The sequence below is a fragment of the Amblyomma maculatum genome, chromosome 3 (genome assembly GCF_055883805.1).
Source record: "Amblyomma maculatum isolate TAMU_Amacu chromosome 3, ASM5588380v1, whole genome shotgun sequence".
Taxonomy (NCBI): domain Eukaryota; kingdom Metazoa; phylum Arthropoda; class Arachnida; order Ixodida; family Ixodidae; genus Amblyomma; species Amblyomma maculatum.
The window spans coordinates 47,919,406-47,947,311 of NC_139346.1; the positions used below are offsets into that span (position 1 = coordinate 47,919,406).

At 46.8% G+C, this 27,906-nt stretch overlaps 1 protein-coding gene across 1 annotated transcript in view; it reads left to right on the forward strand.

The window, feature by feature from the left end:
- Positions 1-2,905: 2,905 nt before the first annotated feature.
- Positions 2,906-27,906, forward strand: part of LOC146194711 (uncharacterized) — a 166,978-nt gene continuing 141,977 nt past the window's right edge. The window contains exon 1 of the mRNA XM_084596102.1: positions 2,906-2,979. Coding sequence (XP_084452228.1) covers positions 2,922-2,979 — 58 coding nt within the window. The 5' untranslated portion in view covers positions 2,906-2,921. The remainder of the gene's footprint in view (positions 2,980-27,906) is intronic.

Below are 27,906 nucleotides of genomic sequence, written 5' to 3' on the forward strand. Positions count from 1 at the left end.
CTATGAGAAAAACGACGCCTGATGATAGGGTGCGGTCTAAGTGGCATTGCAGGTCCGCATAAAAGCTCTCAACGTCAGCTTCTTCAGCAGTAGCAGTTGGTGCATAGTCTTGGATAACTGTTATGCTGAAATGGTGACCTTGGATCCGAAGTGAAACCATTCGGTCGTTTTTGGGGTTGTACCCTAGCACTGCTTTGTCCATTCTTCTGTTTACTATGAGAACGACCTGTTCCTTCTCCTGGATTCATGCCCCCAATTAAATTCTCCCATTCCGGTCCACGTGAGCTCGCTGATAACCAAGATATCAATGTTGAATGTGTTCATTTCTCGCTTGACGACATCCAGTTTACCTTGCGTCATAGATCTTACATTCCATGTTGCTATGTGATATATCTCCTTGCAACATCGGACTTTCCGTCCGCTTCCCGACACATCCACAACTGAGCGTCCTTTTGGCTTTAGCCCAGCCGCTTCATTCGTCCTGGAGCTACTAGGAATCGCCCTTTGTTATCCCCAGTATTATGTTGGACGCCTTCCAACCTGGGGGGCTCATCTTCCGGCGCCATATCATTAATGCTATTGTGACTGGCCATAGGAGTTTCTTGGCAGGAAATACTGGAGTGGGTTGCCATTACCTTCTCTTGTGAATCACATTTTGTCAGAACTCTCTGCTGTGACCTGTCTAGTGGCCCTACATAGCAGAGCGCATGACTTCATCGAGTTTCGCAAGCCCCTCCGCCAAGACAAGGCAGTGATCCATGAAGGGCACCCATGAGTGACGTTGCATCCCTCTAATTTGAACGTTTGCAGGAGATAATAAACAGAGAAAGAAAAGATAACGGAAAGAGATGATAAGCAGCATTAGAGGAAGTGAGATTAAGGCACTCTGTTTGCGCATTTTTGTGGAGGGGATAGGCGAAGCACACGTACGTCTGCTTATGCGGCAAGAACAGCTTTTGAAAGAATAGAGATAGAAAATTTTATTTGCGACGACTTAGAAAGTTTTGCCTTGGGTTGCATTCAGCTGCTCCAGGTGGGATCCAGTTTAAGTCTGTCTGCGACCTCTTGCACTTTTGTCGAGGCCCGGGACTCGATGTCTGGGACCGGCTAGCGAGAACAGCTTCCCAGAGTTCCAGCGAGGAAGATGGTACTAGATCTGCTGGAGGCGGATCCTCCGCGCTGCCCCAGATTATATGGTCTAAGGTGCCAGGCTCGCCGAATAGTTAGCAGCATGGATTTAATATGTCGGGAAAAATTTTGCATAAGTCCAGAGGCTTGCCTGCGACCGCGTTTGCAGCCGCCGCCGAGTGGTATCCTGTTATCGGCTGAGCGAAGTGTGCGGAGTAGGGAAGCTCACTCTGAGCTCCTTTTAATAAGTGGTATTGGCCTCATACGTATTCAGGTACTCACCCCGTTGGAAACCCGCATCCGAGATCCCCCCACCAGCTCTGCTGACAAAACCTCGAGCATATTGGTGAGCGGCCTTGTTCCCCGGGACGCCCGAGTGAAGCGGGAACCATACAAGGTCCATTTCGTCCTTATATATTTTGGTAACGCGTTAAGACATTTTAACGCAGTGGCGGAGATACGACCCCTGGTGAAGTTGCGAAGGGCCGTTTCGGAATCACTGAGAATGGTGCTGGGTTCGTTTTCAACAATTCCTACGGCTACTGCAGCCTCTTCTGCCTCTTGGTCTCAGCTGAAGGCAGTAGCTGCTACCCTACGGGAGATGCTCACCGCTCTCACAGCGAAAGCCTCCTTTCCTGTAATTTTGTATTTCGCCACATCAACACAGTTTCTCCGTTGGTTAGTAGTAATCTGGCCGGGGATACCGTGATATGAGATGAGTTCAGACATATGGCTGACAGGCTAATAAACCGTTTCGGAGCACCGAAACGTGGTTTGATGATGTGATGGGTCTAACCGAAATACCGCACATCATTCTAGATAATTGTGCAAACTGAGACTCATAGCAAAGCACCCTGAACTCGATATAATGCAATGCCTATTGAATTTGCAGAAGGCAAACTGATGCTGTATTACTTGCAAACTTCACGACCAAGGGTGCACTGCAATCATGGCGCAAATACTGCGGCAAATCGTTTCTTTAAATTTCTTTCCAACAGCAGCATGGTAGCTATAAGACTCCTGTTGAGAACGAGCTCTGGCTAGCCATTCGTCAAAATCAGCATTGATTGAAATAGAGAAAAACCGTTTGTTGTTTGATCCTAGAGCAACCTGATCCTGTACGTAAATACGTAAATGAAATTAAATGATTTGTGCTGAAAAGATAACTTAAAAAAAATCGCTTGGCGAATGTACCCAGATTAGCACGCTATCTTAGAACGCAGAACCACGCTAGATTGCTTGGTTAAGAAGGAAAAATTATGCCAATTTAATGTCTTCCTTCAAAACGTGGTGGATTACGCTGTAAACCACTAAGTATGTGTTGGCAAAAAGACACATGAAAAAAGCTAATCACGCTCTCTCAAGAATGCAACGAACTATAAAATGTGCCAACGCGTTAAATTATCAATACTGTGATGTGAAATGCCCTCACCCCAACGTGCGGCGATTTAGGTTGGAATCAGTAGTAGATTTAGGAGGAAAACCCTGCTATGTTTCCAGGGTGGCCCGAAGGCATACCGATAAGGATGTGTTTTTTGAAAGTGTTGCCCCGATGAGAGTAATTAACGCTCTCAAGTATTTGTCCTAAAATCGACAACATAAGCTTGTCCGCCGACAATAAGTAGAGGCGAATACACTGGAGAACACTCAATCGCCTATCATGGTACCGCTTCCTGTTCGATGGTGGATTTGTAGCTTTAATATATTGGGCAGGCAACTTAATATTGATTATTACGAGTGTGATAAATAAATGTGTACTTTGCATTTCAGACAATAACGAAATCCACGAAATAATGGCGTCTGGCTACTGGAAAGCTAAACGGGTTTATATAACTTCTGCATGCCATTCAGGTATGTTGAATTTTGGTGCCTCTTGTAACGCACCATCTTCAGACTACCAATTAGTAAGTTTCTTTTATAGAAGGGCTGCAACCATGTATTGTTTTGAAGCATGGGTATTTTGCCCATAATCCCTGTCCTCGTCGAAATAGTTTTCACTTCTCAACGTAGGTTAGGGTTGGGTGCGTTAAGGACGGTCTGACAGTACGTTGGTCCTTATTTTGAGACAGCAATTGATGATAATAAAAAGAGGTTTCTTTCATCGCAGTTGAATCTCCACCATAAATGGCAGAGGTTGCTGCTTTGGAAGGTTCAGAAAGTACACGCCTGTAAAATGTACCGCTACAAAGGAGACGAACGTTTGTTATATCTAAAAGGAAAGGATCTCAAGGTGACACTCTCTTAAATGAATTCCTACTTTGTTTCGTTTCTGCGCAGCAATGTGGTTATTATGCACCATAATATGGGGAGAAAGTCTCAAAGTGAGGTGGCCGAACGCATACTAACTCCAAAGAAACGCCTTTGTGGTTACCTATTGTCCGTTGCGTGAACAAGGCACAGATTGCAATTTGAAATGCACGGCTCCTAATCCGAACGGCTTGAGCTGCTGCCAATACGTTCTTGGTGTTAGCGGACGAAATAAGCGTAGGAAACGCATGATGTACACGGTTTAGCCTAAGAATGGACTATTAGGTTTCGCTTTTTCTGTACAAATACTCGATATGTGTTCGCTCTTTCTTTAGTGTGGTGAACTAACGGCATGGGTTCCGCTTCGGACTTTAGCTCAGTGAGGGAACGGAACACAGCTCAGCGTGTGCGACTCGTTAATCACGACGTTTCTGCCCTTGATATTTTGACACCAGTAGTCCGTATGCCTGTTCCGACGAGTGATACATCTTTCCGCGCCGCGTATAGCTGATTGAATGTGTAACTAGGTAAGGAGAGGGAGAGATGAAGTTCTATATACTCTTTAGGTAGCGCATCAGTCCGGCTGTACCTCAATTTGAAATTTTAATTACCTGAATTCCATGACTGACACCATCCTATTACGTATATAAACTTCCAAAACAACTTCACTAAGTATTGTTTTTGTTTAGTAATACTATACCAACATTCCCTCTAGCACAATTAAGCATATGCTAAAGGTAGTAGGGTCTGATATATAGACTCAATTCAAAGACAAACATCGATGTGAAAATAATAGCGACAAAATTTCACGGATTCACATTTTCAATAAAGATATAAACGTACGGGTTGTGAATTACACAACTGAATATTTAATCTTACTGCTCAATTATACGCCATAAAAAGAGTAAACTTGTGTTGCGTCCCCGGCATACTTGCACCATATCTCCGCTCTTCGAAATTACCTACTAAAATGGCTCCATGTAGTTGATGCATCTTAGTTTCGTATCTTTATGCGCTCAAATGTTTTAGCCTTCTTTCTGTATGTCTTGCGTTTCGATTTTAAAGCACTTTTAATTTGTACTCATTAAAGTCGAAATGACTGGGAGCTTGTAGTCGTTCATGTTCTGCTCAGTATAAGCGCTTAGATGTACAAGATGGGTATATGACATGTGGAGACAATAAATCATTGTCTGCCGCCAATTTCACGTGCTTTGGAGCTTTTAGAAATATGCGGCCTATGGAGTTCTCTATGGGACTGTGGCTCCGCACTCAGAGCCAAACGCCACTCCGCTAGGTCAGACCACACTAATGACCCCAAACAACCCGAACACCCAGCACCGAAGCGTATAACCGTTTATCGGAGCGTCTCTCTGTCGTTTTCCTCGAGCGCGCGGTCATACAACAAGCAAACAAAGTTCAAGACGGGTATCACCTGGGTCCACAAAAGCGTCAGTCCACTCCGCTCGTCGACTCTTTACTGCCGGGTACACACACACGTTCTCTCACTCGCTCCACCGCCACATCCAGCGCGCGCCTCCGGGAGTGTACCTGAGAAGGTTGAAAGAAGACTCCCCCGTAATCTTTAGCCGAGTTGCCTCGCTCTTTCCCTCCGCCACTGCGGCGGAATAGCCAGGATGAAAAGGGCCCTGGCGGCATGCCGGAGAAGGCCGGTAATGAATGGATTCCCGGAATCGTGGTGCGCCGCTCGCTTCAGGCACCACCGATGCTTCGAGGAATAGCCAACCAGGGCAACAGGCACGGCTCGTTCAACTTCGCTCATCTTCTCCAGATAGTGCGAACAGCGTTCGTGAACCCGGGAAATTCCGGGAAATCCCAGACTGCGGTGGAGAAGTCAGAGTGCGCTGGTACCTTCTGTTCGTGCTTCATTCGTCAGCCAACTACTTCAAGAACAATGGTTTGCCTAAGCAGTCACTACGACTAAACATCACCTTCGCAGCTCCCCGCCGCCTGAACGCAGGCAGCGTGCGCCGTACGTGCGCACAGAGTTCCGGTGTTGTAAATAAGGACAGTGGGCTGGCTCGGACCGAGTGAACGTGCTTAGGCCAAGCTTCGAGTACAGGGACATTGCAGACATGTCTATCGACAGTGACCGAATAACCTCACACGAGACCTTTCCGGCCTTGGCTGTTGCTATTCGGTGACTTCGCCTACCCTCCGCACTGTAACATTGTTGAAAGGAGTGCCTTCCCTTATATGTGCTTGCGCTTGAACTCGCGCGTTTGACATTCCTACATTAACTGTTCAGTTCGAACCGTGCTGGCAAGAGCCGTATTCGGGCCTGCATGTGCACTCTCATGTGTACGGCCTAAGTGATTTCGCAGGTCGCGGGTATTATAGCGATGCCGGTAGAGGCTGCTCTCGGCACTGCGCACATATACACTCTCCTGAAAAAGGGACGCGTGGGTTTCGACGGCAGCTTCCCTCTGGAAATACTGCTTCCACACTCCCAGTGAATAGGTCAGCTGATTTGCCCGACGTCTAGGCTTCCAGTCGGTATACCAGCCATGAATGGTTCTCTGAATTCATCCATCGGGACGGTAGGCCGGCTGAAAATTCCGCGGATGCATCGCTGAGAATAATATTTCGGTTCAGAATTGTCTTCCAACTGGAAAGCAAGGACACTATGGGCTTGTTTCTAGTTCCCCTTCTCGCTTTCCCTGTCCCTTCTCACGGCTGGGGCTCGCCATTTGTCGTGACTTTGCGTACATCGTACGTCCTCCGGATCAAGATTTGTCGGGCGATTTACACTCGTGCACAGAATGAAGGATATGACGTGCAAGTGTTCATCCTAACAATTCTGCGTCACGCATATGCTCTCTGTAGAAGCTTCATATCCAACGTTGGCGCTCGCTCACATTTCCTTGGGTGGTAGCACTTCGTTTTCTGCTGTCGTACACAAATTTATGCACACGTATCATAAACAACCATGGATGTGAAATACTTGGGATTTGCGCTTATAAGTACCTCGGTAAAGCCGAAACGACAAAACACTTAATAGAGCTTTCCCAGGATTTCCCGGGCTGTCGCTTTTCGCAGCGGTTAAACTTCACCGAAAGCGCCGAAATGGCAACCAGCTTGTATTTCGACCCCTTTTTGCTGCACCGCAGCGTCCCCATCACATCTCAAGCCAGGACTTTCCAAGAATTCGTGCCTATGACGGGCTGGAGTTAGCAAGGCGGGTTCCCAACTCCAGGGTTTCGCTTTTGGAAAATGAGGCACATTCGTACGTATCGACATATGTCAGTCTTCATTCGAGCTCAGGTAGCGAACCAACAAGACTTCCGCAATGTCTTCGCCGAACTCCCGTGACCGTCAGGGTCTTTATAGGGCTGCATTGCACTGAAGCGCCGTTTGCACGGAATAATGACTTTAAAGCACTCACAGAAGGCTTCTTTGTCAGTTATGTCTTTTAGAAAAGCTCTGTCATGGTCGAGCAGGAAGTTTGCTAACTCACTCCCCCATAGCAATACTCACTACACTATAGTTAGCGCCTACCACGCTACCAGTGGCTTCACTGAGTAATTTTCTCGTCTCTTCACTACGACAACTGATAAACTCCTGTCAGTAGGAGTCTTGCTGCTGACCTCTGAGAAGCTCTTTGCTGATTGCAACTTCGAGGGGGGCCTCTTCTCCCACAGATCTCACGTGCTCTCGCGCAAGCCGACCGCTTAGCTCGCGCAGGCCATTCAGCCAGGTCAAGCCTTGTGGTCTGTCTTGACCATGAACCTTGTTCCATCTGTGTATATTTGGACGTTGCACTGCATGGATTTCCACAGCTCAATAATTGCGGCCTGCCGCCGAGAGAGCACGGCTGACAAAGACACTGGTCGTAGCTGATAACCATCCATTTGGAGCATTTGGAGGAGTACAGCTCCCACTTCGATATCGCATGCATCGGTCTGGATAACAAATAATTGTTCAGGTCAAGCAGCTACACAGCAGCTGACTAAACGATAGCGTGGGAAAGCTGACGAAAGCTCCTTTCCTGATCATCTCCACATTCCCAAATGACATTCTTAGAAATCGCTCCAAAGACGCTTCTAGTCGCACAGAGTTAGAAATGAAGTGGTGGTAACACCACAGAATGCCGAGATATCGGCAAACAGCACTGAAATATTAGGCTTAGCGAACGTCAGGGCTGCCCGAATATTCCCTGGATCAGGAGACATGGGTTGCCGTTGAACTCAATATTCAAGTAAGCTGGTATTTCTGTGCCTTTCGGGGTTGAGCGTGACGCCAGCACACCTGAGCGTACCCAGGACGCCTCTCAGGAGATGGAGGTGCTCCTCGATTGTGTGGGAATAGACAATCGCATCACCTGCTGTTATATGCACGTGTAAGTAAAACTGAAATGGTTTGGTAACGGAAAAAAGCATTTGTTGCAAAACTATGTTTAGTCTGGCCACGGCCAGCGCAAGAAGCATGAGCGGCCGCCGCGGCCTGAGTACCGTCATCGCAAACCCCAACACGATTCGAATGCGCCTCATTGCTCGCACTGAACAAGAGTTATGCCAGCCACCGCCGCCGCGCCGGCACGTCGCCGCCACCACCGTCTGCGTCTCGCCTTCCCCGCAGCCGCGCTACTGAAACCGACTTCCGAGCATCACCTTGCGTTTTTCTTGTGCTTGTCCAGCAAATGATTCGAGAGTGCCTCAATGCAAACATACACCATTTATTATTTAGTGTGCGAGCCCAAATCTCCAGCAAGAATGTGCCGATTCGAGGATTTCGAGTACGCCCCAGCATGTTTGTTTACATAGCATTTGTAATGACTCGATGTATGCTGTACGTTCGAACGGCATAAAATGCAAGCTGAGCTAGCAATACCAAAACTATCTGCTTATTTTCGCACCGGTATCACCTTTATTTGTTCACAAACTACATCTGCGCTGCAAGAAGCGCGTGGATGCTACGTCCGCTGCGTGCGCCGGGTACCCACAAGCGGAGCCGACAGCTGCCGGCTGCGCTCTCCAGTCAGGGTCACATCGACGCTTCCCGATGAATATGGACGCGCTTTATTACGCAAGCAGCCATCGAAGCGGGGTCACTACTGCAAGAATTGCACTTGATGGCCGTATGCAACCGCTAAAGCTTGCGAATGCGCTCTCCGTAATCGCCGAAACTCTATTCGAAATCCGCGAACTACCGCCAGGCTTATAGGCCATAGGTAGCCTTGGCTACATACTCGTGCTAGGCCTGCATAGACGTAGCAGCTCAGCAACAATATCGGCAATAAATTGGCGGTCTCGGTAAGTGATAACTATTTCAGGCTGTTCATGCCCAAAGAGGGCCGAGTTCAGAAGGAACAGGGACACTTGACGCATGGTACCCGGTGGTAAAACAGCTATTTCACAATAGTGAGTAAAGCAGCCCGCACAAACCCCAATCCACCAATTTACTTTTGAAGATTTGGGAGAAGGTCAAGAAGACAAATTTCAACCTGTTCCAACAGACTGCTGAGAGGCGCCACATGATGAAGTAGACCCAGTGGAGCGAAGGTACGGCGTTTATGGCGCTGACACTGCGTGCAACACCAGACTAACACGGTATTGGCCAGGAAGGAAACCACGTTCGCAAGCTTAGCAGTGGCATCCGATCGGTTGTAGCAGCTTACCCGTTGGTAGTGAGTCAGCCATTGATCAACGTTCTCGCCAGACGTCCTACGAAAGCCCGGGGCTTTCCGTTCCCTCCGCCCGCAGGCCGGTCCCCAGCCAGGATTAAGCTTAAAGTAGCAGGCTCGCGAAAATGCAATCAGGAACTGCTGAGTGTAGGCCAAAGTTTGGTTTCTTCGTCGAGGGACATCTCGGGCATGTGAGGGCATAGGCTAGTAAGTAATCGACTCCGACGAGGTTAGGTTTGACCCGTTGTTAATTAAAACATACCCAGAAAATTACACCAAAACATTTAGCGTGACACATTGGCCCAGGACGGAGTCGCGTCAGACGGACGACAGACATCTTGCTCCCGTTCAGCAGTTCCACTTCCACTTTTGCTAATAACACCCTCTCCTTCCAATACGTCGTCTTTGCTCCTATGCGGGAATACGTTGAGCTTAAGCGTAGGAAAAGCTACATTACCGTTGCAATATGTTTGATGTCAAAAGTGCATTTGATTCACTGCTCAAAATCATAACCTCTAAAGTTTGCTGGACCTGGGTGTGAGTGGTAGATTGCAGCGTTATATTTTCTACTTTTTAGATGGCAGTAAAATATTCAGGAAGATGACTGAATGGAAGAGCGCGGAACATAGCCCCAAAGGATTGTTGCAGGGCAGTGTACTAAGGCCTTTTCTTTTTAACTGTGATGGAATAATGTCACGTACGGTTCCTTATGCTTTACACGATCGCATTTGGAGTTTTGGAAAAACGGCAGACTTCTCCAGTCCAGATTGAAAGCAGGCACTGATCCCACTGACTGGTTTTGAAAAGAGAGAGAGAGAGAGCCTCAATCAAAAACAGGCGTTTTGTCTTTTACTCGAAAAAGCCTGAAATCTTTACCACTCTGCCCAGCAGACAGGCTTTTAAAGTCTGTTAATCAGCCCCGTTTTCTGACTGTTCTTCGTTACAGACTGACTGTAGTTCTCTAGGGCTACGCATATAAACCATAATGACTAGCAAGTGAACACTCTTGCGAAGTACTTGCGTAGCGTTCTGCATCTCTGTTCACAGTTCATACTGCATTCATATATAATGACTGTCTACAACCTCAAAGGACGGCTGCAAAGAGTCTCTGTCTGTGTTGAGGATTTCCTGATGCAACTCGAGAGCTTTGGTAATTGGTGAGGCAAGGCAGTCTTCGTTTGAGGTGCTATGGACAACAGAGACCTGCAGGCACATATCCGTCTGATAACCGAACACGAAAGACGCATATTAGCGTCCGCGCTTCATGAACGACATGAAAGTCAAGGAGGAGGAGGAGGAAAGGCAGGGAGGTTAACCCGTGAAAGAAATCGGTTTGCTACCCTGCACTGGGGAAAGGGGTGAGTCTATATAAAAGTTGTGAGGGGGATAGGTGAAGTTAGCACAGTCACATCACAGACATGTCATATCACATCACGTCACAATAATTTCACGTAACATAACCGCAAACTGACAGTCCTTTAATTAGGCCGGTGCTTATACATCAACTAAGTCATATACACCAACACTTCCAACCACACCACCAGCTTTATACAACTTATGAACTCTCGAATAGAGATATAAAAAAATCCAAATGACTTTTCGTTACTCCTACTGTACACATTTCTCCTGGAGGGATAATTTGGAAGCGTGACATACGATGATATTTGCTGCTCAGTAGTTAGCACTACTCCACATACACATGCGGTATACCGGTTACGTTCATGTGTACACTAACCGTACCAGTCTTTAAAATTCTTCAACGTCTGCATTTGCGTGAAGAACATGTGATAATTTGACAAAATACGAAGAAAGAAAACCACGTTTGGAGAAAGAAGAAGAGAAAATTGTGGAGGTTGGCTCGAGGAGCGCGAGACACGAGCAGGGGAGAACAGGAGAGCAGCGGAGCTGATCGGCCGTCCAAGGAGCTCGGAGCAGTGCGTCTTCTGCCAGGCCTGACCCGGGAATCCAGACCTGGGGCCTGCCGGCCGTATCCTGTCCTGTTCTCCTGTCGTCCACGAAACTCGGAACGGTGATCGGGGCCGGGAGTGCCACAGCGCCAGCTCTTCACTGGCACGCGCGTTCGGCGCCGTGCTGAGCCCAGGCACGTCGGGGAGGCCTGACGCATCGGCCGTGGAAAGGCAACCCGAGGCCTCTTGCCTCTACTGGGCCCCGTCCGGTGGCCTAGCCTTCCGCTGGGCTTACTGAGGCCTTACTGCACCGACCCTACAAAACTCTGCCCACCCGGAGCATGTGCACCGGCTTCTCCCTCCAACAACTTGGTGACGTTTTGACAATTTGTGCTTTGTCATCGTCCCACTTGCGTGACCTACTCTCGTCCCGTCCATATGTGTACATAAATTATTCGTTGTTAGCTTGGTCAGTCTGGTCGTCTATTTAGATTGCTGTCTCTGAATAAGCCACAGAATAAGGTGGCCAGAAGATCTAAAGAAAAGAACCTCACGATTTTGGCGTCCACGGCAGCACCAGGCCGGCCAAGCAACATTTTCCCGCGGCTAGGGATTGGAGAAAAATGAGTGCACCAGAGTTGCTTGCGGTAGGGGAACGGGAGTCGAGTTGCGCGAGTGGGTGGAAAAAGAATTGCAAAAGGCAAGGGAAGACAAAGCTGCAGAACGCGAAGAGAGAGCTGCACAACGCGAAGAGAGAGCGGCAAAACGTGAAGCGGCGAAGCAGTGCTTGGAGCAAGAAAACCAGAATTTGCAGCTACGAGTACGACTTGCGGAATGGGGAGAAAACGCCCCTAGTTCTGGAAGCGCTGAGTACGGTACCGTACCAGCTCCGTCTTTCCCAATTAGTCCTCATGGATTGTTTCCGCTGTTTAATGCGGAAAGGGACGATTTGGACGCGTATTTGAAGCGTTTTGAACATGTCGCCATTGGCCAAGGCTGGCCGAAAGAGAAGTGGGCCACGGCTTTGAGTCTGTACCTCGGCGGAGAAGCTCTCAGAGTCTTTGGACGACTCTCTCCTGAGGACTCAATCAATTACGATGTAGCGAAACTTGCCTTACTTCGGAGGTTTCGGTTCACGGCTGAGCGCTACAGAGAGAAGTTTCGTGGAAGCAAGCCGCAAGATGGTGAGACAGCTTCCCAGTACACCACAAGGCTGTCAAGTTTTTTTGACCGCTGGGTTGAGATGCGAGGACAAGATCGCACGTTTGAAGTGGTTCGGGACATGACAGTGGCTGAGCAGTTTTTAAACAGCTGTCACGATCGTTTAGTTCTCTTCTTGCGAGAACGTGATTGTAAAACGGTGGACGAGATTGCTGAGGCCGCCGATCACTTTCTTGAGGCTCAGGGACAGAATAACCTCGCGATTTTTAAAGATAGAGCTGAGCAGAATACTGCGAAACCGCAGGACGCAGCCCCAAACCCAAAGACTAGAATTCGATGCTTCATCTGTGAAGAGATCGGACATGGGTCGGCGGATTGCCGTACAAAACCGAAGCCCCCATATTGAACATTATGTCGCAAATCTGGGCATGAAACCCAGTTGTGTCGATACGGAAATTCAAATGACCGGGAGACGTCTGCTTACTGCACGTCCCCTCGAGATTCCCGCCCTGGTCGTCAGCTGGGAAGAACATGCCTAGATGTTCGAAGGGACGATTCGGCTCTTAGTCCATCTCAGATTATTAACAACATGCCAGTGGAGCATGGAGAAGTGTTCGGACAAGCAGTGTCGGTGCTGCGCGACACTGCTTCTAATAGCATCATAGTGCGTCAGGCTTTGGTGCCCGAGGCTGCATATACCGGTGAGCGAGCATCTTTACGTTTAGCGGATGGTTCTGACATCGAAGCGCCTGAGGCGGAGGTTATTATCAAGTCGCCATACTTCACAGGCAAAGCTATTGCTAGGTGCCTGCCGACGCCATCATATGACGTAATTATTGGCAACGTTCCGGGTGCAAGCGTCCCATTCGCCGACGCTCCAACAGTCTTGATGGGCCAGAGAAGCATACCTGCCAGTGATGATGGGTCCAGCGCTTCTTTCCAGGTTCTGACGCCGAAAGTTTCAGGGACTGGTTTGGATGCCACTCAAACCGTACTCCCCTTATCTCGGTCTGTTTTTGGCAAGAAACAAGAAGAGGACGCCAGCTTAGACGTGTGTCGTCGCAAGCTTAGGAAAACCTATCACGGAAAAGGGCAGACGGCCTACACCTTCCATCTAAGTGACGGCATTTTGTACCGGACCTATCAACTTTGTCCAGGAAATACAATTAAACAAGCGGTCGTTCCGAAGGTTTTGCGCCGTCAGGTCCTCGTGCAGGCACATGGGAGTGTACTTGTTGGCCACCAGGGTGTCAGAAAAACTACCGCAAGAGTGCTTGATGACTTTTACTGGCCAGGGGTGCAAGCTGACATTAAGCGGTTTGTGAGGTCGTGCGATGCATGTCAGAGGACAGTCCCGAAAGGAAACCTGAGGAATGCTCCATTAGGACGCATGTCCATTAACACAAAAAGCTACGAATAGCGCCAGCCAGTGAATGCCCTACAAACTTCATCCTTCGTAGTTCTTGATAACGTCGAGTCGAAAACTCCGTTGTCAACGTTCAGTGAAGAACCTTGGTCCCAGAGTGGACTGGGGAACCGAGACTCGATACAGAATAGTCAACTGTTTAATCGAGAATGATACGGGAGACTATGTTAATCTCTGTGCTGTCTTCCAACGCCGTTGGAGATATGTCGTCTTAGAGCACATTTCGTACAAAGCTTCTGGAGATGTCGTCGTGCTGTTCATAGTATGTTTCTAAGAGTTTATTTCTTCTGACAAGTGTTGAGTGAATGTTAATGTTACTTATATTAGTACGAATGGTTTTTTATTTTGTGGGCGCCGGTAACTCAGACTCTCAGCAGACAATAGCAATGGTGTGGCCACTCTGTGGGGTGTGCAGTGATGGGCACAGCAGTGTTGTGGTGGGCGGTCGTCCTCCGAAAGAGTGCATCAGTGTCATGGGCCCAAGTTTTTTTTTCCAGAAAAAACTTCTCAAAGGGGGGGCATATTTGTGAAGAACATGTGATAATTTGACAAAAGACAAAGAAAGAAAACCACGTTTGGAGAAAGAAAAAGAGAAAAACGTGGAGGTTGGCTCGAGGAGCGCGAGACACGAGCAGGGGAGAACAGGAGAGCAGCGGAGCCGATCGGCCGTCCAAGGAGCTCGGAGCGGTGTCTTCTGCCAGGCCTGACCCGGGGATCCAGACCTGGGGCCCGCCGGCCGTATCCTGTCCTGTTCTCCTGTCGTCCACGAAACTCGGAACGGTGGTCGGGCCCGGGAGTGCCCAATCGCCAGCTCTTCACTGGCACGAGCTTTCGGCGCCGTGCTGAGCCCAGGCACGTCGGGGAGGCCTGACGCATCGGCCGTGGAAAGGCAACCCGAGGCCTCTTGCTTCTACTGGGCCCCGTCCGGTGGCCTAGCCTTCCGCTGGGCTTACTGAGGCCTTACTGCACCGACCCTACAAAACTCTGACCACCCGGAGCGTCTGCACCGGCTTCTCCATCCAACAACTTGGTGACTTTTTGACAATTTGTGTTTTGTCATCGTCCCACTTGCGTGACCTACTCTCGTCCCGTCCATATGTGTACATAAATTATTCGTTGTTAGCTTGGTCAGTCTGGTCGTCTATTTAGATTGCTGTCTCTGAATAAGCCACAGAATAAGGTGGCCAGAAGATCTAAAGAAAAGAACCTCACAATTTGTGATTCCACGTCTGAATGAGGGATGCTGATGCAAATAGGCTATCGCGACAGATCCAAAGACTGCTGAGATTCATTTGGCGGTCCAGTTCATCGCCTAGGTCTGTGACCGCGTACGGGGTTAATCTGTAGAGATACCATCTCCACACTGAAATGACATACTAGCTCTTTCTATACCGTCAAACCCTAGACTAAAATACGAAGTTTTTAAACAGCTTCATAAGGCAACCAAAAAGCAGTATATTGTACGTTTCCTATGAATACCACGACATTGCCTTATTCCCGGAAACCCAAAAGGAGATGCAGCGGCTAGGCAAGCACAATCCCATTCCCTAACCTCTGGCGTCCACTTCTCGAGAAACGCATTGCGCCGCTTTGTGTGGTTCATGTGGAGTGAAATGAGAGAAATTTGGTTTCAGCCAAATCATAAAAACGTTTATCTTCATTGCATTGATGTGTTTGTACGGGTTATTATTCCCATATATGTCAGCGGAAGTTACAAACCTCCTTGAAGGGGCGTTGAAAGGTTTGTTCGATGTGTTGCCGTTGCATACTTCTGTGAATGATATACAGATCTGTGATTCTACTCGCAAAATGTTAGGGCCTAGCGTGCGCATAGTTCAAGAAAACGCTATAGAAATCCTAACAGGGAAGCTCCTCCCACCAAGAGCGAGCACCACTTCGAAATGCTCGTGTGGCGTCACAAATCGGAGCCTCGTCTGCTATGCAGGCTGCAATATGAATGGACACGTCGATATTTTTTGGGGGAAGGGGGGACGACTGACACAGTGACCGACTCTGAAGATGTTACCGCACGAAAGACTAATATAGTAAGGCATGTTTAAGGCGCGGTCACTACCGGTCGGCTGCACAGGTCATAAGTTCCTTTAGCTTATCGACGCACTGATTTTTCGCATTACACCGGTGAGGACGCCAGCACGACCAACGTTCGCCTATCACTGTAGTGTGAAGTTTTCGGCCCCGTGACGCCGACTTAACTGATGAACGGACAGTCATCCGATCAGTTGTGGTCGGATCGGAAGTCAAACGAGAACATGACACTCAATGAGTGAACGGCCTGAACAGCTGCACTTGTCTGTAGCTGAACCGTGTAGAAAAATGAAAACAAGAAGCTACACTTTATGTTGCCTCTTGTCATCAGCAATGATCTTGTCCAGAAATGTTAGTCGGGGCCGAACTGCCTGCCCGTTTAGCGATGAATAAGTCTGGCGCGAGTACGCAGGGTTCGGGTCTAGAGTTTCAGCGATTGCGGAGAGCGCATTCATAAGATTTAGGTGTTGCATGTGGACATCGAGTTTAGTTCTGTCGGTAGGGGCCCTAAATCCACGACTGCTTACATAACAAAGCGAGTACACACTGAGCGTGAGGCGTCGACATGTGACCTTGTTTAGCAAGCGCAGCCGGCAGCTGCCGGCGCCGCTTGTGTGTACACCCGACGCAGTCAGGCGATGTAACATCCACGGCGATTCTTGCAGCACAGTTGTAGTTTGTGAACAAATAAAGGTACACCCGGTATGCAAATAAGTGGACAGTTTTGGTATTGCTAGCTCATATTGGCATTTAAATTGCGTGCCAACGAGCAGCATACATACTGTCATTAAAAAAGCTATATAAATGAACACTCTGGGGCAGGGCGCATTCAAGCGGGACTTTAGGGTTCACACACTGAATGCTTTACCAGCCAAAAATTATGAAGTCTGAATAACACGCTGCTTTTCCTTTCAAATGTTTTGTCTGCTCCTTTGTTGTCGCTAGGTATGCTATTGCGTCAAGGTATGCTTGTTTGAGATTTACTCTCAGTTTTTGAACCAAAAGAGCGACGGCATTAGTTCAGCAATCAGAAACATAACGCTAACACCGCCCCATATTCGCGGCGCATGTATACGGCGGAAATAAACGTTGGACAAGTGCCTCTGTATATACGTGAGCGCTTGTTTTTACCACAAGCTAAATCTCACAACGTATAAATAAAATGCTTCTGATTGTATGCCTAAATTATGCAGCAATATCCCGTCGTTTTGGGCCTCCACGGCAATCTCGAGACGAAGACCAGAAAACACGTCCGAGATCCACAAAGGTCGCATATTATAATGAAGGCTTCTCAAAGAAAATAGGATATGTAAAGAAAATATTTTGCTGTGAAACAAACTCAGTGACCACCATCAAAAGCATGCATGCAAGAGTGCAGCCGATACCGGGAGCAGGCGACATGAGAATCATATCTCATTGTGACATCTGCGGCCAATGGTTGCCAGACCAGAAAGGTGATTCCGATAATAATAAAGTGATCTTAAAACTATCTACTGCTGTGAATGAGCTTAAATTTCAAGGATTTATATTTTAATGTGCAAGGAGTGAAATGCAATGATCAGTTTATGCTCAGTTAGCTCTCACGACATCTTTAAGCGCTTCCGTTTTGAAACGGCTTACTCGAAACTCTGTTTATGTATTTGTCGCGCAGACAGCTTACAGTGTGTGCGCATGACTATAAAAATAAGGACGTGGCTTGCCAACATCAGGTCGCAATTGAAGACAGATTTGAGAACTCTTAATAAAAGACATTTAGGTTACAAAAGTTATTCGCCAATGGCCGACGCATGTACTGCAGAAGCGAGCCTTTCTGACGTTTATATCAACCACTGAGGACTGCGAGACGTTTTGGAGCTACAATTACAGATCTGATACAGTCAGTGTTAGAGAACCTAGAGTTACTTTGCTATTTACTTTCCTGTGCGTACCGTAAATGAGATCTATTGTTTCTTGTCCTGTTAATAGTTATCTCAATTTTTTTATTATATACTGTTCTGTGCATAGTTATCCATTTACGGACATATAGGTGCATGTACAGAGTTTATACCACGCCTCAGTGTTTCTTCTCCAGACCAGCGTACTTTTTATGCTGTGTACTGTTCGTGTTTGTGTAATGCTATGCAGTAGTGTCTATATCTTGTGTCAAGTAGCACTACATATCATTATACAAGGCAGTTCCTATGAAATGGTGCAAAAGCCTAGGCACAGTAGCTATGCGGCAGCTACCTTTCCTTTATTATTCACGTAAAGACAAAAGAGTCTTATGTTTCTGTATTCTGCTTCAGCCATTTGCTCGTTCAGCATAAAGAAACTATATCATCTTGCTCCTAGAACGCACATGACCTGCAAGACTGGACGCATAAAAATCTTAGCTGTACTAGTTCGGGTACCATTGAAAACGACAGCGGCTATACCGTGAACGTGCATTGGAATAGGCATTTTTGCATACGGTTCTTGCTTCTTTCAGCCATCGGTGACTGCGACAACGTCATGCTCTTGGCTACAAGGGCGATTCCGCAGCCCCTTTCATAATAGGGGCTGCGGAATTCACCACAGCTATCGCCAGACAGATCTTCGCTACAATGTGAAAGAATCCTGTCTTGATTACAGATTTCACCTGTGTCCCGGTACGTTACGTAACCTTCAAGACTGGATCGATAAAAAGCGCTGGCTCTACTATTTCAGCTACCAATGGGAACAGCAGTGGTAACACCATGAACATATATTTAACCAGGTACATTTGCATACTGCGGTTACTACTTTCTGCCAACCTTGACTGCGACTACGGCACGCTCTTAACGACAAGCACACACCCGTTTAATGATAGCGGCTGCGGAATTCGCCCCAGCTACCATCTACTGGATCTTCGCTACAATGCGCAAGAGTCCTGGTTTGATTACAGATTTCAATTGTCCCATGCAACGTCCCTTGGCATTTAAGACCCGATGCATAAAAAGTCTCAGCTGTACGATTTCGGCTTCCCTTGGAAAGGCAGTGGTGAGACAGTGAACATGATTTTACCCAGGCATATTTTTATATTCTGCCGGTAAGAATCCGATGACCTTGCTATAGAAGTATTGACCTCTCCTTGCTGCTCATGCCTTTCCCACAAAAGATGTGTGATGTAGTACTTGTTTCAATAAATTGTCTCCATTCTAGACAGTTAACCAATTTGTTGAAATTGTGAAGTACGCGGGACGTGTCCAGTAGGACGGTGCCAGGTTACGTAAGCACACAATCAGGTTGCACATTCTGAAAGAAGAGGAAAACAAATGATGGAAGCGACGCTGTCGTCTGCTATTGTACATTGGCGCCAAGTATGAAAAACGGCGATGTTCTAGGAACCGAGTCGCTGTTGTGCATTCCGTAATTTTTGACACCTCAGGTTGTAGCGGGGGAGATAGAAATATGTTTTGGTGTTGTGGTCTCAGTTACCACGACATACTTAAGGTCGGACATTCGGCAGCACCTATGCAATGAGAGGGAGGGCGAGTTTACGAGACGGGAGAAGTGTTGCAGTTGAACAGCAACAAGGGAAACAGAATATTCGCTGTGGCTTGGCGAAGAATGGGAGCGAAAAGTGGCATTTCCCTCATAAGCGCGGGTGACTTTCACGTTCACTTATTTGCGGCATCTGAATGCAGGAACTAAAACGTTTAAGAGCCTCGTCATAAATAAAAGGAATTAACATATTTGCGAAGTAGTTCCAGCACTGGCGAAAAGGCATCCTCGCGATGAGCATGGTCCATATGTTCGAGGACAGTGCTTGCAGTCTCAAAGTATCACTTGCGTGAGCTACTGGCTGTGCTTCCCAAATGTTTCAAAGAGCCGAGTTATGACCGGATATCGTCAGGTGAGCAAATCTGCTTAAGTTAACATCTTGTGCTGCCTTGAGTAGTGTAGGGCGCCGAAAGCAGCGCAGAGAGATCAAGAAAGCGTGCGTGTGCTTCTTCCACACACACGCACACGCACACGCACACGCACACGCACACGCACACGCACACGCACACGCACACACACACACACACACACACACACACACACACACACACACACACACACACACACACACACACACACACACACACACACACACACACACACACACACACAGCCTAATATGCAGAAAGCATACACTAGGCCTTACAATTGTTAAATTATCAGGCTCTGGAGCGCGAAAGGCTCCTGCGAAACGCGAAAGATGTCTGTGATAGAAACAGAAAAAAGAAGGACGGAATAGCAGGTAGGTTAACTAGACGATGCCCAGTAGGCTACCATGCACGTGCAGAGAGGCATAAAGTCAGAAAATGGAAAGAAAGGAAAAGGTGACTGAGGAAATTGTGGCTTGAATCCAGAGCAACCCCGCGTGCACGTATCCCTTACTGTCGAAATAGTAAAATGAAAAGCAATAAGAGGAGAATACTTTCTGGCTGTAATAAAACGCAATCAATACAAAAGCTCAAATAACACCATCATATGATTAGACCATCTCGTCATAACGCGCTATGGAGTAGATATTTTTGTTTTCTAAAAAATGAGCAAATGGTGAGCCTGCATGCATATCTGAGCTGCAAGCACGCAAACATGTGCAGTGTGCATGACACGCACATTCCTTTATTAAAGCAGAAGCTGTCAGTAATTATACTTGCCTTTGTCATCGTCGGATGGCTCATTTCATTGTCATTGAAGCGAACGCACAGGGCTAGACAAAAAGACAGCGTTTATGGCCGACGTTTAAAGCAGCCCTTGACGACCCCTCGCTGCCTGCCGCAACGAACTTGCTTGCTCAGCCACCACACCATATGCCTCGGTTGCCGCGTTCGTGGGCAGTCCACATAAATAGTTCGAAGACATTGCGGCGCTTTCCGGAATGATTCGTCTTGCGCAGGACAACTGCTTGTGTTAGCGGACTGCCATCGCTGCGCTTGGCAACAACCGCACGGATTGATGGTTTCTTTATGAGGGCAAAGCGTTTGAAATCGGAGGGCAGGTGAGGCCCTCGTGCGGCTGCAAATTTCAGTTTTCATTATTAACCCTTTCCCTCCCGTGAAAAAGGACCAAAATTGTTCCAAATATACAAGGAATGTTTTTTGGCTAACGTCATAAAGCTTTTTAATCTGAGTAAAGCGCCACCATTCATTCGATGGTGTAGGTGTTCTTTATTGCACAAATTCAATACAAAAATGTTTGAAATAATCTTCTCTGCAAGACACCAATATTCTGCGAAAAAGCATCTGTCGAAGCTTTCCTCACCAAAAAAATATTTCAAACCATGCCACTATATCTTCAGCGTCAGGTGGAACTTCAGCTATCCGAGGCGTTTGAGAGAACGGAAAACGCTGCTCTGCAGCAGGTGGATTTGATAAATCTATGGGGCATCACTCACAGGTGCGATATTTTCCGGTCCATCCACAGAATCGTCATCGTCAGAGTAATCAAATGACAACACGTCATTTTCCGTATCCGAGTACAACTCTAAAGAACTGTCATAATCTGATCAGGAGTCGCCACAATACTTTCTTTTGCGCGAGCTTTCACTCACGTGCGGCACAGGGGCAGCCATTTTTCGCGCGGCGCTGTTAAAGGCGGGAATATGGCGAAAGGCGACACAAAAATAGAAAAGTGTTGATAAGTATGGCCATCTAGTGTCACAAACCGCAATAAGATGCAATAGGACGAAAATAGTCATCATTGGTTCGCTGCGTGTGCAACTTTTGCGTATGACGACTGTAGTCGTCACTGGGTATGTAGGTACAGAATCTAATGAGGAGCATACCTGTCAGTGCGAGGGAAACGGTTAATCATCTACCCCTACGACGTTGTTTCAGTGCTATCTGCAATTACAACAAGATGTCTCAGCTTACTTCAGTTCGGTGGTGAAAGTGAACATGGGAAGACCCAATGCTGTCTTATATGCCTTGCGTAATGATGCATCCAGTCGCTCCCGATCTGTTCGCGTGTGGCATAGGTAATGGGCAACGTAGGCAATGCGCGTACAAACGAAGGCTGATAACCCTCAGGAACTCCAACACAGTCGACGAGCTGACTAAAGCGACTCTAACTTCCCAATTTGAGCGCCTCTCGCTGACACATGCGGGCCGCGCATTGATGCTCCAGGTCGGAATCACCCCTCTGAGGGCGACTTCTACGTGTATGGACCTCACCCCTGAGCTAAGACGCAGTTTCCGTATACATCCGCTTCCTAAACGTTCCGTTCTGACACTTCCCAAGGCACTTATTCACGCCTTGTTACGCAGATAGGCATTCTCCAATATTATCAGCTCGAACGGTGTCTATACCCCCGCACACCGGGAACTATCCCAGCGCAAGGCCGTCCATTCGCGCAATATACTAACAGGAACTTTTCCAAACCCATGGCTAAATAGCAAACTTTTTCCAAATCTTCTTGCCCCTACGTGCAAACACTGCTTACAACCGGTCACATTCATTCACATGATGTGGAGATGTACACAGCACAACGCAGACAATTCAGCTACAGTGGATGTGTGGGAGTCCCTCCTGCGTACCACCGTGCTCGTCCAACAGCAACAGTTCATTTTGCGCGCATTGGAGGCCGCACAGTCTCATGAGATCCCTGCTGACCTCTACTAATCAGTGCAACTAGTTTTTGGGCTGGTGCCCCCTATTTTGGGAGTAAATAAAGAGCTTATCATCATCATCATCATCAAACTTCCCCATCCAGAGTAATTGCCTACCAAACTGCGATGAGGTAACAGCCGCCTATACTCTACGTCAAATTCGCCATGTTTTTGGCGCTCGCATTTGTCGTCCCAGGCAAGGCGATGAACTCCAATTTGCTGCAGTGGCAGCATATCCTTTAGGTCACGAAACGTTTGTCTCCACTGCGTGATATGTATGCATGACGTTTTTCCCGCTATTCGGCATTGCTGTTATCACCTGCTTATCCAAGTTAGCTCAAAGTGTAAACATATGTATATACAACACTGTTTATATAACACTTCCGATTCCTTATGTAACACCCCTTTTTGTGGCCTTTAAGGAAATAAAGCAAAACATGAAATGAAAATAATGAGTCACGCAAAAGCTGGAACGCCATTGGAAACCTTTTAAAATACTTTGTCAGGCATGCTAAAGTTGGACGAAATTAGAAGGGCTCATACAATAGACAAAGCATCTCTACCGTAAATGACCAATTATCGCTATTTTGGATTATATAACGATGTTTATTTGACACTAGTAGTTGTAGTAGTCTAAAAATGCCCAGATATCTAGTTTCATGTGACTACATTCTGCGTGACACAAACATTGTTCAGTAGGTTTACAGGCCAAGAAAGCTTAACATCAAATGTAAAGTTCCCCTCTCCTATGACGAAATATTTATATTTGGAGAAGCCATCGTATGTGACGATGATACCCAATCTGTAACAAAACTTATTAGGCAATGACCGTCATAAAGGATTAGCATAAAGAGCCGAAAAATCAGTTTTCCGTCCTCCTGGTAAGCTGCTCAAGCATCCAACAAAACGTTAATGAGTTGTGAAGCCTATACAGATGCTTAATACAGACAGTTTTTGCTACGGAATCTGTACTAGGTGAATCAATCGGCCTAGAGATGTAGAAGAGTCGCCACCTTGTTTCATAGCGGCGACGTCTACACAGTGCGGATGCGCACTCATGTCGACTGCTAGCCAACAGTGCTTGCGAGTGCGCATACAGCCTGGCGTGGGCTGTTTATTTCGCGATTTCGGTGCTACGAGTGCTTTCTTGTCTGCCTGTTACAACAGAAATAAGACATGCTTTACAACTTACGCTAGAAAAAAAGTAATAATTATTGTTATGCAATATGTCTTGCCGTATAATGGCATCCTGCGTCGGTATTCGATGCTTGAGGCTGTATGTCGCGTAGCGCCGCAATCACAATCTACAACTGAATGCAACCGCCAAGTGATTGTACTCTCGCTCCTGTTTGGAGTTCGACAACTGCTGAAGCATGAGCCGACGTAAACAGTTTTGCTAGCCGTATGCAGATTGACAGGCCACTCTGTGAACAATCCATGATCAAGCTATTCGAGTGCTTATCTCTGGCCAGGTAATAATTTTGGCAAAATTCCTATTCACAGGGAGTAGGTGCTGCTCCCTTCCGTGCAAAATTATTGTTTATGAAAAGCACCAAACTTCATACGGGCTAAAATACCTCCCTTCCCTAGCTCATTGCTGTACCGTGTTTACTTCAAGTATAATAGATTTGGTAGTAGCATGAATACTTAGAGCATGTATTTCTTCTCAAAACTGCCTTATTCCGATCTCTAGCCTTATAATTATCCTACAATTTTTCTTTGCATAACTAGATGACTGCTGGATTTTTAGAGCACTAAAAAATTAATTTATCAAAGCGCCTTGGGGAGAGAAAAATCCCGCCCATGTTAAATAATTTGCAATGTGTTCGCAGGAACTGTTACTCGAGGCTTACGTTTCCAGCAAAACAAATTGCAGAAGGCAGAAGCTGAATGTTTGGGGATGTAAAATATTTCTGTCATATGGCAAATATATTGACATTTTAACACTCATTACGTTACAAAATTACTATTAATCAATGCCACAAGTATTAAAAATTTCCATATGCTTGCTTCCCTTCCCATATTTATTAATCACTTGCGCTATCATATTCGCTGATGTTAGCTGGAAAATAATCCGCCTCGTAGGGAGATCAACTAACGGACCCGCTGCACTCGGCGCGCTACCCATGCCCAGCTATTTTCCTTGAGCGGCTAGAGCTCCTGTGCTGCATCAGAGGACATAATTTTCGGTTGTAAGCTCGCCGCTGTGCCGGCTTTGTCTATAGCCACAGTTGTTGTGCAAGCCTAACGGGAAATATACACTGTCTCTGCCCTATTTATTCAGCTTAAGAACAGCCTTAGATTTTGCGCAGTTTATTACTAAAGAATTTCTCAGTGACCATGAATGTATTTTGCTCAAAGTTAAACAGGCTTCCTTTACAAAGTCGTTGGCATCTGTTGCTGAGAAGAATAAACTTATGTCATCTGCATAAATAGTGTCATTTATGTTGACGTTAAAAAGAAACGGCCCTAAAACACTTCCCTGGGGTACACCATTCCGGATCTTTCTTAATGAAGATAATTCTGTATTGATGCTAATGCCTTAGTATCTGTCATTTAAGTAGCTCTTTATTAGGTCTAGTGCGATGCCTCTAAATCCATAGTGGAATTACTTCTTAAGCAAAATTTTGTTATTTATTCTATCGAAAGCTTTTGAAAAGTCTGGAATACAGGACTTCAGGGCGAAGCAGGCTGCCTTCTTTTGTACTCTATGTCAGAGTTAGAACCTTTGGTCTGCAGTGGCTTAAAAAATGGTAGTACAGCAACAATTCTCGTTCTGGATTTCGCCATGTCCTGTAGTGCAGCGGTCATTGAATACAGGCGCTGCGGCCTCGTGTTAAAATATAGGCGTGGGCGACAAAAGGCGCATGATTAGTACCTAAGTTGCTCGAAGAATGTACATTTCGGTTGGCAATTTTCTTCTCTGTGTAGCACCTTGTCAAAACAGCGACACTTCACCAGGCGAAATGCACTCAATATATTGGCACTAAATTTTGCTGCCTTACACCCCAGTGCCTACCTGGCACACGCACATTGATGAAAAAGCCATTAGAAAAATAATTTTTATTGGGCAAGTGTAACGCACCCAACATACCAGGCAGGAGAGTAGTACGGTAAAAATTAGTGTGAACAATTATGCTTGCTAATCTTAAAGAGGGGTGGCTGCTTGCATTGTTCTTCTACAATCAGCGCTTGCTCTTCTGCAACATTTGCTAATTGTACGGTTGCAGGAATGATGCACAGTTTAACCCGTGTAAATTATTTAATGTTGAAACTGCATAATAAAAAAACAATGAACAGCCGCGGCACCCTCAACTCTTCATTCGTTCCTATTGCAATTGAAGGGATTATAACAATGCTGCCATAGCACATTATTGGTTAAAACACACAAATATGGTTAGTGAGAGTATCGTTTAAACAGAAATACACAGAGATGCTAAAACCAAACCGACAAAACCACCTTCACATTGCGAAAGGGCGCGCAAGAGTAGTTGGCGGAGCGGAATATTGAATTGAACCACTGATGTTTAAGTGAAACCACGTATAACTACGGACACAAATGTTACATTTGCTAAGTTATCAAGGCACCCTACAGTCTGAAGGAGCAGAAACCGTTTTGTATCATAGATATCCATTATTCCTATTTCTGAGGGTGTGCCTCCTGGAAAACCCGCCATGGGGCTGCCAATAATCCATTGGCGCATTACTCAATAACTCCAGTACTCGTCTCTAGCGTGTAAAAAGTACTTAATCCTTTTCACCACTGCATTTCGCCCGTTCCCGCAAATAAACTGTAGCCAACGTGCAAAATTACTTCTCGAAAACGAGCTTCGTTCGTACTGCTACAGATGCAACATTGACTGACGATCCTACGGTTGTAAAGACGATGGCGGTGTGTTGACAGATGAATTCTTGTTCAAGAAACAGTGAGAAAAATAAACATTTCTCTGCGCAGGCAATCATCTTTGCTCTCACCTATGGTGACAGTGAATAAGAAGAACCTATGCAGGACATTTTGCTAACGATTAGGCACCATAGAGGACATAGTTTTCGCTTAATATTGCTCTCTAGCCTGTGTGACAGTTTTGTGCACTGTTAAGAGATGTGAGGCAACTATAGTTCAGTTCAGTTCAGTTCAGTTCAGTCGTTCAGTCGTGTCCGACTCTTCGTGACCCTATGGACCATGTCACGCCACGCTTTCCGGTCTCTCACTATCTTCCTAACATCACATAACTTCATCTGCATTGCCTCGAGGATGCCTTCTAACCATCGCGTTCGCTGCCTACACCTTCTCCGGCGACCCTCAACCTTTACCAACATCAAATCTTTCTCCAGCGACTCCTCTCTTCTCATCAGATGACCAAAGTAGCTGAGCTTAACTTTAGAATTTGACCCTCCAATGAGCAGTCAGGGTTTATGGTCGACAATATCGACTGATTTGATCTTCTGGCAGTGCAAGGAACTCTCAAGAGTCTTCGCCAGCACCACAATTCAAACGCGTCAATTCTTCGGCGGTCAGCCTTTTTCACAGTCCAACTCTCGCATCCAAACATCACAACTGGAAAGACCATAGCACAAATTATACGGATCTTGGTTGGCAGACTAATGTCTCTACTCTTTACTAGGCGGTCAAGGCTAACCATTGCTCGCTTTCCCAGAAGCAGGCGTCTCCTAATGTCATGGCTGCGGTCTCCTTCCGAGGTAATCTTGGAGCCCAAGAAGAGAAAATCTGTCACAGCTTCCACTTCTTGTCCATTGATGCTCCAGGAATTTATAGGGCAAGACGCCATGATCTGTGTCTTTATAAAGTTCAGTTTAAGCCCAAAATTCTCACTCTGTTCAGAAGTCTCTTGAGTTCCTCTTCACTTTCTGCCGCATATCTAAGGTTTTTGATACGTTTTCCAGCAATCTTCACTCCAGCTGAAGCCTCGTCCAGACCGGCCTTCCTCATGATGCACTCTTCATATAGGTTAAATAGGCAGGGCGACAGCATGCAGCCTTGCCTCACTCCTTTCTCGATCGGAAACCAATCACTAAGACCATGCCCACTTCTGACTATGGCCTCTTGCCCTTCATACAGGTTCCTGAGGAGAGAGATGAGGTAAATTGGAACTCCCATCTCTTGGAGAGCTGGCCACAATCTGCTGTGATCTACGCAGTCAAACGCTTTCGCATAATCAATAAAGCAGAAGTAGATGTGTTTCTGAAACTCTCTTGCTTTTTTCATGATCCAGCGAAGGTTAGCAATTTGGTCTCTAGTTCCTCTGCCCTTGCGAAACCCAGTTTGTACGTCCGGAAGCTCCCGATCCACACACTGCTGCAGCCTACCTTGGAGGATTTTCAACATCACCTTGCTAGCATGCGAAATAAGCGCAATCCTGCTGTAGTTGGAACAATCTTTGGCACTGCCTTTCTTTGGAATGGGGATGTAAACTGACCTCCTCCAATCCTGTGGCCACTGCAGGGTTGTCCAAATCTTCTGACAATGTATGCAGAATGTTAACAGCGTGATGGTTGAGGTTTTGAAGCAACTGAGCTGGAATGCCATCAATTCCGCTAGCTGTGTTCTTAGCAAGGCTGGCTAAGGCCCATTCAACTTCACTCTTCAGGATGCCCGGCTCGAGATGTGTAATCATAACCGTCGTATGTTGGGTTTGCACATTCGGGTCCTTCTTGTACAGTTCCTCTGTGTATTCCTGCCACCCCTTATTTATCTCTGAGGCTTCAGTGAGGTCATTGCCTCGTTTGTCC